This window comes from Tamandua tetradactyla, chromosome 7, assembly GCF_023851605.1.
Source record: "Tamandua tetradactyla isolate mTamTet1 chromosome 7, mTamTet1.pri, whole genome shotgun sequence".
NCBI classification, from domain to species: domain Eukaryota; kingdom Metazoa; phylum Chordata; class Mammalia; order Pilosa; family Myrmecophagidae; genus Tamandua; species Tamandua tetradactyla.
Genome location: NC_135333.1, coordinates 171855045 through 171868333, shown reverse-complemented (window position 1 = coordinate 171868333; position 13289 = coordinate 171855045). Strand labels below are relative to the sequence as shown.

The window sequence follows — 13289 nt, the reverse complement described above, 5'->3', positions numbered from 1 at the left end:
GTATAGAAATGCTACAGATTTTTGAATGTTGATCTTGTAGCCTGCTACTTTGCTGTACTCATTTATTAGCTCTAGTAGTTTTGCTGTGGATTTTTCTGGGTTTTTGACGTATAGTATCATATCATCTGCAAACAGTGATAGTTTTACTTCTTCCTTTCCAATTTTGATGCCTTGTATTTCTTTTTCTTGTCTAATTGCTCTGGCTAGAACCTCCAACACAATGTTGAATAATAGTGGTGATAATGGACATCCTTGCCTTGTTCCTGATCTTAGGGGGAAAGTTTTCAATTTTTCCCCATTGAGGATGATATTAGCTGTGTGTTTTTCATATATTCCCTCTATCATTTTAAGGAAGTTCCCTTGTATTCCTATCTTTTGAAGTGTTTTCAACAGGAAAGGATGTTGAATCTTGTCAAATGCCTTCTCTGCATCAATTGAGATGATCATGTGATTTTTCTGCTTTGATTTGTTGATATGGTGTATTACATTAATTGATTTTCTTATGTTGAACCATCCTTGCATACCTGGGATGAATCCTACTTGGTCATGATGTATAATTCTTTTAATGTGTTGTTGGATACGATTTCCTAGAATTTTATTGAGGATTTTTGCATCTATATTCATTAGAGAGATTGGTCTGTAGTTTTCTTTTTTTGTAATATCTTTGCCTGGTTTTGGTATGAGGGTGATGTTGGCTTCATAAAATGAATTAGGTAGTTTTCCCTCCACTTTGATTTTTTTGAAGAGTTTGAGGAGAGTTGGTACTAATTCTTTCTGGAATGTTTGATAGAATTCACATGTGAAGCCGTCTGGTCCTGGACTTTTCTTTTTAGGTAGCTTTTGAATGACTAATTCAGTTTCTTTACTTGTGATTGGTTTGTTGAGGTCATCTATTTCTTCTTGAGTCAAAGTTGGTTGTTCATGTCTTTCCAGGAACCCGTCCATTTCATCTAAATTGTTGTATTTATTAGCGTAAAGTTGTTCATAGTATCCTGTTATTACCTCCTTTATTTCTGTGAGGTCAGTAGTTATGTCTCCTCTTCCATTTCTGATCTTATTTATTTGCATCCTCTCTCTTCTTCTTTTTGTCAATCTTGCTAAGGGCCCATCAATCTTATTGATTTTCTCATAGAACCAACTTCTGGTCTTATTGATTTTCTCTATTGTTTTCATGTTTTCAATTTCATTTATTTCTGCTCTAATCTTTGTTATTTCTTTCCTTTTGCTTGCTTTGGGATTAGTTTGCTGTTCTTTCTCAAGTGGACAGTTAATTCCTGCATTTTTGCCTTTTCTTCTTTTGTGATATAGGCATTTAGGGCAATAAATTTCCCTCTTAGCACCGCCTTTGCTGCGTCCCATAAGTTTTGATATGTTGTGTCTTCATTTTCATTCACCTCGAGGTATTTACTAATTTCTCTTGCAATTTCTTCTTTCACCCACTTGTTGTTTAAGAGTGTGTTGTTGAGCCTTCACGTATTTGTGAATTTTCTGACACTCCGCCTATTATTGATTTCCAACTTCATTCCTTTATGATCCGAGAAAGTGTTGTGTATGATTTCAATCTTTTTAAATCTGTTAAGACTTGCTTTGTGACCTATGGTCTATCTTTGAGAATGATCCATGAGCACTTGAGAAAAAGGTGTATCCTGCTGTTGTGTGATGTAATGTCCTATAAATGTTTGTTAAGTCTAGCTCATTTATAGTAATATTCAGATTCTTTATTTCTTTATTGATCCTCTGTCTAGATGTTCTGTCCATTGATGAGAGTGGTGAATTGAAGTCTCCAACTATTATGGTATATGAGTCTATTTCCCTTTTCAGTGTTTTCAGTGTATTCCTCACGTATTTTGCGGCATTCTGGTTCGGTGCGTAAATATTTATGATTGTTATGTCTTCTTGTTTAATTGTTCCTTTTATTAGTAGATAGTGTCCTTCTTTGTCTCTTTTAACTGTTTTACATTTGAAGTATAATTTGTTGGATATTAGTATAGCCACTCCTGCTATTTTCTGGTTGTTATTTGCATGAAATATCTTTTCCCAATCTTTTACTTTCAACCTATGTTTATCTTTGGGTCTAAGATGTGTTTCCTGTAGACAGCATATAGAAGGATCCTGTTTTTTAATCCATTCTGCCAGTCTATGTCTTTTGATTGGGGAATTCAGTCCATTAACATTTAGTGTTATTACTGTTTGGATAATATTTTCCTCTACCATTTTGCCTTTTGTATTATATATATCATATCTGACTTTCCTTCTTTCTACACTCTTCTCCATACCTCTTTCTTCTGTCTTTTCGTATCTGACTCTAGTGCTCCCTTTAGTATTTCTTGCAGAGCTGGTCTCTTGGTCACAAATTCTCTCAGTGACTTTTTGTCTGAGAATGTTTTAATTTCTCCCTCATTTTTGAAGGACAATTTTGCTGGATATAGGAGTCTTGGTTGGCAGTTTTTCTCTTTTAGTAATTTAAATATATCATCCCACTGTCTTCTAGCTTCCATGGTTTCTGCTGAGAAATCTACATAGTCTTATTGGGTTTCCCTTGTATGTGATGGATTGTTTTTCTCTTGCTGCTTTCAAGATCCTCTCTTTCTCTTTGACCTCTGACATTCTAACTAGTAAGTGTCTTTGAGAACGCCTGTTTGGGTCTAATCTCTTTGGGGTGCTCTGCACTTCTTGGATCTGTAATTTTAGGTCTTTCATAAGAGTTGGGAAATTTTCCGTGATAATTTCTTCCATTAGTTTTTCTCCTCCTTTTCCCTTCTCTTCTCCTTCTGGGACACCCACAACACGTATTTTTGTGCAGTTCATATTGTCCTTCAGTTCCCTGATCCCCTGTTCAAATTTTTCCATTCTTTTCCCTATAGTTTCTGTTTCTTTTTGGAATTCAGATGTTCCATCCTCCAAATCACTAATTCTATCTTCTGTCTCTTTAAATCTATCATTGTGGGTATCAATTGTTTTTTCCATCTTTTCTACTTTATCCTTCACTTCCATAAGCTCTGTGATTTGTTTTTTCAGTTTTTCTATTTCTTCTTTTTGATTAGCCCATGTCTTCTTCATGTCCTCCCTCAATTTATCGATTTCGTTTTTGAAGAGGTTTTCCATTTCTGTTTTTTTGATTAGCCCATGTCTTCTTCATGTCCTCCCTCAATTTATCGATTTCGTTTTTGAAGAGGTTTTCCATTTCTGTTCGTATATTCAGCATTAGTTATTTCAGCTCCTATATCTCATTTGAACTATTGGTTTGTTCCTTTGACTGGGCCATATTTTCAATTTTCTGAGCATGATTCGTTATCTTCTGCTGGCGTCTGGGCATTTAGTCTAATTTCCCTGGGTGTTGGACCCAACAGGTTGAAAGATTTTTCTGTGAAATTTCTGGGTTCTATTTTTCTTATCCTGCCCAGTAGATGGCACTCGTGGCACACGTTTTTCTGCGGGTCCCACCAGTAACAGGTGCTGTGGGTCCTTTAACTTTGGAAAACTCTCGCCGTGGGGGAGGTTCGCCAGCCGAAATGGCTTGGAAGAGTGCCAGCCGGCCCTGGGGTCCGAACGTGGGGAGGGTCGCTGGCCGTCGCAGTCCAGGAGAGCGCCCGTCCGAATCTCCTAATCAGCCCGGGGCGCCAAGTGTGGCAGAGGGCACTAGCCTCCGCGGCCCGGGAGAGTGCACTGTTCCCAGCCAGACCGGGGAGTCACGTGTTTGGAAGAGACCCCGGTCACCATTCTCCGCGGCCTGGGGATCTCCGATCCAAATCTCCCAGTTGGTCCGGGGGGCTGCGCGTATGGGGGGCGCCAGCCGCCGCGACTTGAGGGGATCGCCTGCCCAATTCTCCCATCTGGCCCAGGAAGGAGGAAGGGAGGGACTCCGGCCACTTGCCACCCCGGCCCGGGAAAGCCCACGCCCCTCGGCGACCTCACCGGAGCAGGTTTTCCCAGCCAGTCAGCCGTTCCAGGATGGGGTACACTGTCTTTTTGATCTCTGTCGTGGCTCCGGGAGCTGTTCTCTATCATTTCTACTCCCCTAGTAGGTGTTCTGGAGGAGGAACTAAGATCCGCGCGTCTTACTAAGCCTCCATCTTCTACAAGAATCTTCTTAATGATTACAAAGGTATATTTGATAGAATCAAAGTTTTGAAAAAATTAGAGGTTAGATTACATAGGCTGCAGAACATTCTCAGTTATAAGACTTTTTAAACACTGGTTAAACACTGGTAACACTTCTATTTTCCCCAGATGTGGAGTGAACCGAGTAATATAAGAAAGCTAATATAGTCAACCCTAAATCTTCAAGAGGTGGATGATTTGGCTTTCAATGAAAAAAAAAATCTAGGTATTTGTCAGTAAGATTAACATTTCTGTCCGTTACCAGGGATCTGGGCATACGGACATGAAGGGGAAGGCAGGATTTCGTGAACCCCAGGCCTCCCTGACTTGTCTATCCCGGTGTCTTCCTCGTGGACAACCCCAGAGTGTGGCTAGGACCGTGGAGAAGAAAGGGGGAAGGGTGCTGGGCCCCTAAATCCTGTGCTGTCAACGTCTCTTCTTTATTTTTGCTTTTTAAAAGGGGGAATTTACTAAGTTACAAGTTTATAGTCCTAAGGCTATGAAAATGTCCCAGTTAAAGCAAGTCTATAGAACTGTCCAGTCTAAAGCTCCAACAAGAGGTTACCTTGACTCCGTCAGGTTTTCTCTCTTAACTGGAAAGGCACATGGCGAACATGATGACCTCTGCTATGTTTCTTGTTTCATGGAGCTCTCCTGGGGACATTTTCCTTCTTCATCTCCAGAGGTCTCTGGCTGTGGGCTCTCATGAGTCTTAAAAGGCTTAACCTCTCTTCTTAACCAAGACCTCTTTGGTCTTGGCTTTCCTTGGGACGATATAGGAGTTACATTTAAAAGTTATTTGAACACCACTAGTTTCACCCCAAGGTGATTACTGAGTTTCTTTTATACCCCCTTACCTTGTGCAGTGGAGGTAAGTGCTTCACTCACCTCTCCCTACTCTTAGCCTTGATATAACATCTGACTCCCTTGCATTTTCCCACAGCCACCAGTTACTAAAAATCTGGTTACCAACTGTAAGCCAATAACTGATAAAATCCACAAGGCATATAAGGATAAAAACAAATACAGGTAAGTGGTGTTTACATTTTCTTTACATTCAATTTAGGAATAATTACTAGTTTCTGGCATTTTCATAATTTTACATTTTATCTGTTAAGCATTCTTTAAAAAATTATATGAGATATTTTCTTTAGTAACATTGAAAGTTTAAGTAGTTCTGTGGACACGGAGTCCGTTGAAGTTTGTTTTACATATCCATATACATATTTAAACTCTTTAAATCTGTTTTGGTAATTAGGTTTGAAATCATGGGAGAAGAAGAAATTGCTTTTAAAATGATTCGTACCAATGTTTCTCATGTAGTTGGGCAGTTGGATGATATAAGAAAAAATCCAAGGTACTGATTTTTTTAATTATGTTTAATTATGAAAATAAACATGAATGAAGGGCTGTCTCAGCAGAGAGCGGGGCATGATTTATTTCTGTTTGGAGTAGGTGAAAGACCTGACCGCGAAGATAATGTTTGAGCTGGGACTGGACCAGGAGAGTAGGTGCTTGCAAGTGGAGGGAGGGTTCTGTACGTAGAGGATGAGCCGGAGTTCCGAGAGGCAGGGGCATGAGCTCTGTGGGAAGGCTAAGGGGCAGACTGCATCTGAGAGGAGGGGAGGCCAGAGAGCTGGGGCTGTGCTGGTGTTGCTAAAACAGTATGGCTGACAGAACGGTTGTTTAGGTTAAGGTTTATTTTAACAATTCAGTGTAAAGTTTAGATTAGATTCCAAAGGAAGAAAGAATGCCTCCATACTGGAAATTCATCCAATAAACTCTAGCCATTCTTTGGGGATAAATAATTTTTCAGGTTTACATAAGCCTTGAACATTTCTAGCCTGCTCCCTAACAGTTGCCTTGGCTAGTTGAACTTTTTGAACTTTAGTGGGAAATAGGTGTTTTTTCATCAATTTCCTGGGGGAAAAGACCTTGGCACATAAAACTGAGTATTTTTCATTTCTGAGTCCTTCAAATGATTTTGGAAGTCTTTGGTTTCACCTCATTTAAATTATGATTTTTATTGCAAATGATCAGAGATGTAAATCTTCTAGACATTTTAATACCTTGATAATTTTTTTTTAATCCCATTTTAGTTTGGGAGAGGGAAATTGGAATTTTGACAAAAATGAAAATATCTTTAACATTTATTTAGTGTTCCTAGTACTTCAATGAGGTAGTTTTTGTCCTGTAAAATAACACTCTCTATATGCCAAACAGGAAATACGGCACAATAATTACTTAGCTTGCAGCTCTCTTTAATCGTGCTGTTCCCTCTGTCTGGAATGTCCCATTCTGTCTAATTTTCTTACAGCTTTAGTTTTCTCTTTTTTGGTGCTGAAACCTGGAAACAAACCATAATTTTAGCTTTTTTTTAAATTTTTATTATTATAAACAACAAACAAACATACATTCTTGAAGTGCTTACAATCCATCACTCACAGTATCACCACACAGCTGAGTTCATCACCATGATCATCTTTTTGAACATTTGCATCTCTCCAGAAAAAGAGAAAGCTCATAAATGCCATACCCCTCATCCCTCCCTCACACTGACCACTAGTATTTCAATCTATCCAATTTATTTTAACTTTTTTCCCCTATTGTTTGTGTATTTCTTATCCATATTTATCAAGAACCAATTTTGTTACCACTTATTTCTGTGCTGGCATTTTTTTTTGATACTTGCATTTGTTCTTTCCATTCTGTTGAGGTACTCAGTCATTAGTGACCTTTAGTAATAACGCATGGGAATTTGCAGCTTTTAGTTTGTAGCCTAGTATGTTTCTCTCCCGGCTTGAAAAATTGTTGGGGCAAGAGAATTCATAGATACCCTGGTGATACTTAAAGGAATGGGATCCTAAGATGCATGCAGAGTTGCTCTCTCCTGGAGTGTGTGTCAGGCCCAGCCACCTCCTGTGTCTCTGACAGATTTTATCATTTAACCCTTTTCTTTCTCACTTGTTTGTTTTGTTTTGCTTTGCTTTTATGGGGACTTACTGTACAGTTGGAGCTGAACTAACTCCTCAAACTGGCTTAAACCTTAAGAAGACATTTATCCCACATAACGAGGAGTCCAGGGTGAGGCAGCACCCAGGCTTGGGTTTTCTCTGGCCCTCTAGCCGTGTTCTGGGGCTGGTGGCAGGAGGCCGCAGCCGTTCTAGAGGTTACTTGTGGACAGATGGCCTCTTCCACTCCTCCAGCCGATGTACGCATTCCTAAGCCAGCCACTGGGTAGGGGAAAGATTTACTTAGACTACGCAGGGGCTGCCTCTGAGGTCAGGAACGGGTTTGCCTGAATGATTCGGGGAATGAGAAGTACTAAGAAAAATGAAAGTTCTCTTAGGAAGGTGGGAGAGAGGAGCACAAGAGGTGATTGTCAGACGCCTAAGTGTGTCTGCGTTAGCTGTTCAGAGTCTACACATAACCTTCGTCTCATGCATGCACTTTTTCTTATTGTATAACATATATACAAAGCAAAGAAAGAAAAAAGCAGTAGTTTTCAAAGCTGTCTTCCACAAGTAGTTGCAGGGCAGATCCCAGAGTTTGTCATGGGCTACCATAGCATCTTCTCAGATTCTTCCTTCTAGAGCCTCCAGAACATTGGAGGCTAGAAAGGATGAATTTTTTTTTTTTATTGTCACAGTCAACACTTTTTTAATTTTTTGTGAAAAATAACATATACACAAAAATGCAATAAATTTCAAGACACAGCACAACAATCGTTGTAGAACATATTTCAGAGTTTGCTATGGGTTGCAATTCCACAATTTTAGGTTTTTACTTCTAGCTGCTCTGAGGTACTGGAGACAAAAAGAAATATCAATTTAATGATTCCACACTCATACTCATTTGTTAAACCCTACCTTCTGTGTATAACACCACCATCACCTTTGATCTTTCTCCCACTCTTTAGGAGTGTTTAGGCTTTGGCCATTCTAACTTTTTCATTTTGGAAGGGGCTGTCATACATACATTTTTTCTTTAATTTTTTCCAATTTTTTATTTTGGAAAATTTTGAAACTACAGAAAAGTTGAAAAAAGAATGCAGTAAATCTCATAAATCCTCAGCCTAGATTTTTCTCTTACCATTTTGCCACATTAGCTTCATATGTCTTTGTGCACACACACATACGCACACATTTTATTTTTGGCTGAACGTTTGAAAATAAGTTGCAGACATTCAGACACTTTACTCCTATTTGCTTTAGCATATGTCTTCCGAAACAAAGACATTCTCCTTTATACCACAAGACCGTTATCATACGTACAAGAGCTGTGGCAACGGTAGCCTAATGCCCTGTGCTCCATAGTGCAGATGTGCGTTTCCCAGGTCACCCCATTGGCTCCCTGCTCACTGTGCAGACCCTCAGAGAACAGTTTCACCACACACAGGGTAGCGAGTGCGTGGCAGTGCCTGCCAGCAGGAGCACAGTGCTAGGGTCCCAACCCACTCCGTGGTTTGCAGGTGTTGGACTCACCAGCGAAGCATGACTCACACAGGCTCTGGGTGGAATGTTTATTCACTAAGAGAAGAGACAGTAAGGGCGGCTTCAGTAGTGGGAGTCTGTCCTTCTTGGCCAGCAAGTCTTGATCAACTTGCCAATACAGGGAAATGTCAGTTGTGCACCCCTCTTGTCCACAAAATGAAAAACACCTCCCCTCCCTGCTGGGAACAGATATGGCAGGGTAGGGAGTGGGCCAGATACCATAAAACTTACATGTTTACTCTGGGAATGTATGTGTGCTTGGGAGAAAAGGGGGAGCCACTGTGCAGGCAGATCACTACTCGAGAGGCCTTAGGAAGGAGTCAGCCCACATTGGTCATCCAGGCCCTGAGCCTGGGCCACACACCTGGTCCCCAGCACAGGGTTTCCTGGCACATCCCAGGGAAAGGCAACAGGCTGCCCTGGGCATCCATACCCTCAGGAACTTTGTAGCCATCTGTCTGTTGCTTTATTGTTTTTGATCCAGGTAAGAATCTAGGCTCATGTGTTGCATTTGGTCAGCATATCTCTTTAGTATCCTTTAATTTGAAGCAGTCCCAAGTTTAGAGAATAGATGGAATTACATACCTATCACTCACCTTCAGCAAGAATCAATTCATTATTGCCCTTATTTCACCTGAGCATACCCACTTCCTTACCATCAGCTCCAAGTTATTGTTAAAGTAAATTTCAGGAAATTATTATTTAATCTGTAAATTTTTCAGAATATCTCTTAAAAGAACTCAAATAAAGGTCATAATACCTCTGTCACACCTAAAAATTAATGATTCCTTAACATAATCAAATATCTAATTGATTAGTATACATATTTTCCCCCATTATCTTTTTTTTTTTTTTTTTTTGCATGAGCCGATTCTGGGAATCGAACCCATGTTTCTGGCATGGCAGGGGATAATTCTTCCGCTGAGCCATGTTTTCCCACCCTCCCGATTATCTTTTTTTTTTTTTGCATGGGCAGGCACCAGGAATCAAACCCAGGTCTCCGGCATGGCAGGCGAGAATTCTACCTGCTGAGCCACCATCACACTGCCCCCCATTATCTTTTATAAGAGTGTGTTTGTGTATATATGTATGTATATATTTTAAGTTTATTGGTTTGAAGTGGTGTCAAACGAAGTCTTTTCATTTCAATTAACAGAGTTCCCCTAACTCTCTTAATATAATGTTTCTGTGTATGGGAAGAAGCCCAATCATAGTGTGATTTACATAGTGTGTGGGATTTCACACTCTGGATTTCTCTGATTGTATTCCAGATCTTAACATGTTCCTCTGTCCCTTGTGTTTCCTGTGAATTGGCAGTTGGATCTAAAGGCTTTATCACATTTTAAGTTTAAAATTTTTTTAAACTGTGGCAAATCTACTTCAAAAGGGGTGGAACACCTACCATTTTAATCGGCCCTCAGTTTAATGACTTTTGAACTGAAGAGAACTTAAAACAAATAGAGAAGTAATACCAACAATCTGCTTTTTCCAAGAACTCTAGCGTCTTAACAGTTTGGTTGGAGATATATTAAGTAGAAGTCATGAAACAGAAAATCTGTAACTACAAGACACCAACTGTATTTCAGTTCTCTACTTGACCATTCTCTGTAATATAACTGTCAGTTCGTAGAACTCAGTTTTAGGTACTGGTCATTTTTTTTCCTGGCTGCTAATGAAATGTTCCAGTGAGTTAACTACATGCATTGAACACTTAATTGGGGACATGCCAAATTGAAATCATTAATTTATTCACATAGCTGGAAGGCATTTTCAGGATTACCTAGTCAAGTTCTCTTCTTTTTCATAAGTAAGGAAAATCTAAAGGACAGTTCTACAAAACACTCCCGCAGCTAAACACCCCAACTTGGGACGTAAGTCCATTCAAAATGTATTTGGAATCCACATTCTTTAGTTTGCTACATTAGGATCATCCTTGTGATAACTGTAACTCTGAGTTTCTGTCATCTCAGGAAATTTGTTTGCTTGAATGACAATATTGACCACAACCATAAAGATGCTCAGACGGTCAAGGCTGTTCTCAGAGACTTCTACGAGTCCATGTTCCCTGTGCCGTCCCAGTTCGAGCTGCCGAGGGAGTATCGGAACCGCTTCCTTCATATGCGTGAGCTGCAGGAATGGTGAGTGTATACAGTGTATTATAGGGGTGTGTGTGTGTACATATATATGTATAAATACATAAAAATTGGAGTGGTGAAATTCCTTTGTTGTATTAATACTTGTTCTTTGCAAAACTATAGCAAGCATTTTTTTTTTTGAGCTTAATGTGTAAAAGACACTTACTGGAATTTTATGAGATTTGAAAAATATGTTACCAGGGATTTTTCAGTTTAGTTGGAACTTTATTCATTTTTTCAGCTGTTTGTTGAGCAGCGTTTCATTGAAGGAGGGCACCAGTGCAGAGGGGCATGTGGCTAGTAAAGGAGGAGAGGTGTGAGATGTCAGCATGGACTAAGCTGGTGGTCACGGGCTTTGGGGAAGGTAGACTCAAGTTCAGTCCTGAAGTCAGAGGTGAGACATAGGTATTGAGCAAAGGTTTGGTGAGAGTGACCAGCAGGGTTTAGGGATGAGCCCTGCCCAGTTGGAGACTTCAAGTACTGAAATAATGGGAGATTCGCCTGCAGAGAAATTGGGAGCCATTGACAACCAGACAACCAAACTGTTGGTGTACCAATTTTAGTCACTGAGAACCTTTATAGGTAATGAGTAACGGACTGACATTTCTTTTTTCCTCATCCAGTATGTGCTGGAGTTGTAAAGGCTGAACACAAGTGAAGACTAGAGGCGGGGGTAGCATTTTTTGATGTTGAAATAATCTGGACACGCCTTAAATTCTATTTTAAGCTAAGGTTATGGGAATGGAAAAGAAGAGCAAGCTGTTACAAAGGAATCACAGTTGGAGCTTGGCAACTTGCTAAATACCAGATACGATGGAGAGGATAACCCTAAATTGACTGAGGTTTTCAGTCTGATTGACTTAGAAACATGGCGCCTCTTGCCTGTGGAGACATCAGCAGGGCAGGGTTGCAGCTGTGATAGCAGCATAGGCTTGCTGAGTCCTGTTTGTTGTCATCACTGCCGTCAGGGTTAGCTACCCGCTCTTCTGTAGTATGTGCTCTGTCCCAGGCGCTGCTGAGCAGTGTTTTTCCTCTGCTCCTCACAGTGAAAGGTTTTGTTTTCACCATGTTACAGACAGGAACATGGACATAGAAGTTCTGTGTATTTGCTCAGGGTGAAGTAGCTGATCCCAACCCTCTATATATCCCACTATATTCCAAAGCTGCTTAATAATTTTTCTTCATGTTTGGTCCTATTGCCATTGCAAATGTAAAAGATTATTTTATCCACAATTTAGAAAGCGTATGGCCCCTAGCCTTCTCCCCTGCCAGGTGCTAAGAATACAAAGATGAAGGCTGTGATGCCAGGCCTTGAGGCACTCATGGCCTGTCCAGCAAAACAGCTCCCAAGCAGATGATCATGACACGGTACATGAGTGCCATGGGGGATTCAGGTTCCTGAAACACAGAGGAGGGAGCAGCCAGTTCTATTAGTGGAAGTGGCTTCTTTACCATCATGACATCATGTTCCTGAGTCTCTGTCGTCTTGCCCTGGTCTCCTACATCGACTTTCTTCCTGATCCTTCAAAACCTTCTTCCTTAATTGGGCAGAGTGCTTACAGCGGTGTATCTGGTTGTCTCTCCCAGTAGATAGAAGATTGTGTCTCACCCATCTCTGAGCCCACACTGCCCCCCTAACATGTAGCACATAGTAGGTGCTCACCGAATTGTGACTGAGGGAAGCTGTCTAGGTTCTCTGATTGCTGGGGCAGCACTTTGGCTGTGTGATAGCCTGGGACTCATTAGCTCTTTAAATTGCGCGTTGATTCTGTGTGGCACTATAGATGGTAGAATTGACAGCACTGACTGCACCCCGTAACTGTACGCAGGAAATGCAGGAGGAAGAGCAGTGGATAGGAGAGTGCCATTTTGAGCACCTGGCCTGAGATAAAGAAGCCCACCCCAAGCAACTGTAAAGGAGAGTCTGGAATTCAGAACTGAGATCTGAATTTGGTGCAGTTATTAGTGTCTCTCCCTGGCCCTATGCTAAGCATTTTTATTTAGCCTTCATTACAAATTATTCATTGTTTACAAATTACAGATGAGAAAACTGCACAGTACTGCCTCTCTTTTTCCCCAATGTCTTATGGTCTCCAAGTCCAGTTAATTTTGCCCCCAGAGTGTCTCTTTGTTACTTGGTTCTTTTCTTGCTCACTGCCCTTGTCCAGCCCCTCATTTTTCCTCCTGCCTATACTAATTGGATGGCCTGCCTCTGGCCACTGCTCCATTTGTCCTTAGAGTGGCCATGGTTTTTACCCTGCTCTTGTCACTACTGCCACCACCTGTCCACCACCCCTGCCACTTCATCCTCTTCCTGCCAGAGTGTGAAGTGTGGTTTCCAAGAACAACCGCAGTCCACATCCACCTGCCTTTCCATGGCCTCACCCTCACTGGCCGCCTGGGGCTGGATGGGCTTCAGTTCTGCAGGACTCAGCTTGGATCTCTGACTCCGCTGTGCGGGTCCTGTTCTCAGCCAAAGACGTGCCTCCCCATTTAATGCCTGAGTGTAACGCCACCTCCTCTGTGGCGCGTTCCTCATTTCTCTATGTTTTTCACAAGA

At 41.0% G+C, this 13289-nt stretch overlaps 1 protein-coding gene across 1 annotated transcript in view; it reads left to right on the top strand.

Moving 5' to 3' along the window:
- The window catches only part of GNPTAB (N-acetylglucosamine-1-phosphate transferase subunits alpha and beta), a 127229-nt gene that overhangs the window by 107171 nt on the left and 6769 nt on the right, over positions 1-13289 (top strand). The window contains exons 17-19 of the mRNA XM_077111788.1: positions 5045-5130; positions 5360-5458; positions 10565-10732. Coding sequence (XP_076967903.1) covers positions 5045-5130; positions 5360-5458; positions 10565-10732 — 353 coding nt within the window. The remainder of the gene's footprint in view (positions 1-5044; positions 5131-5359; positions 5459-10564; positions 10733-13289) is intronic.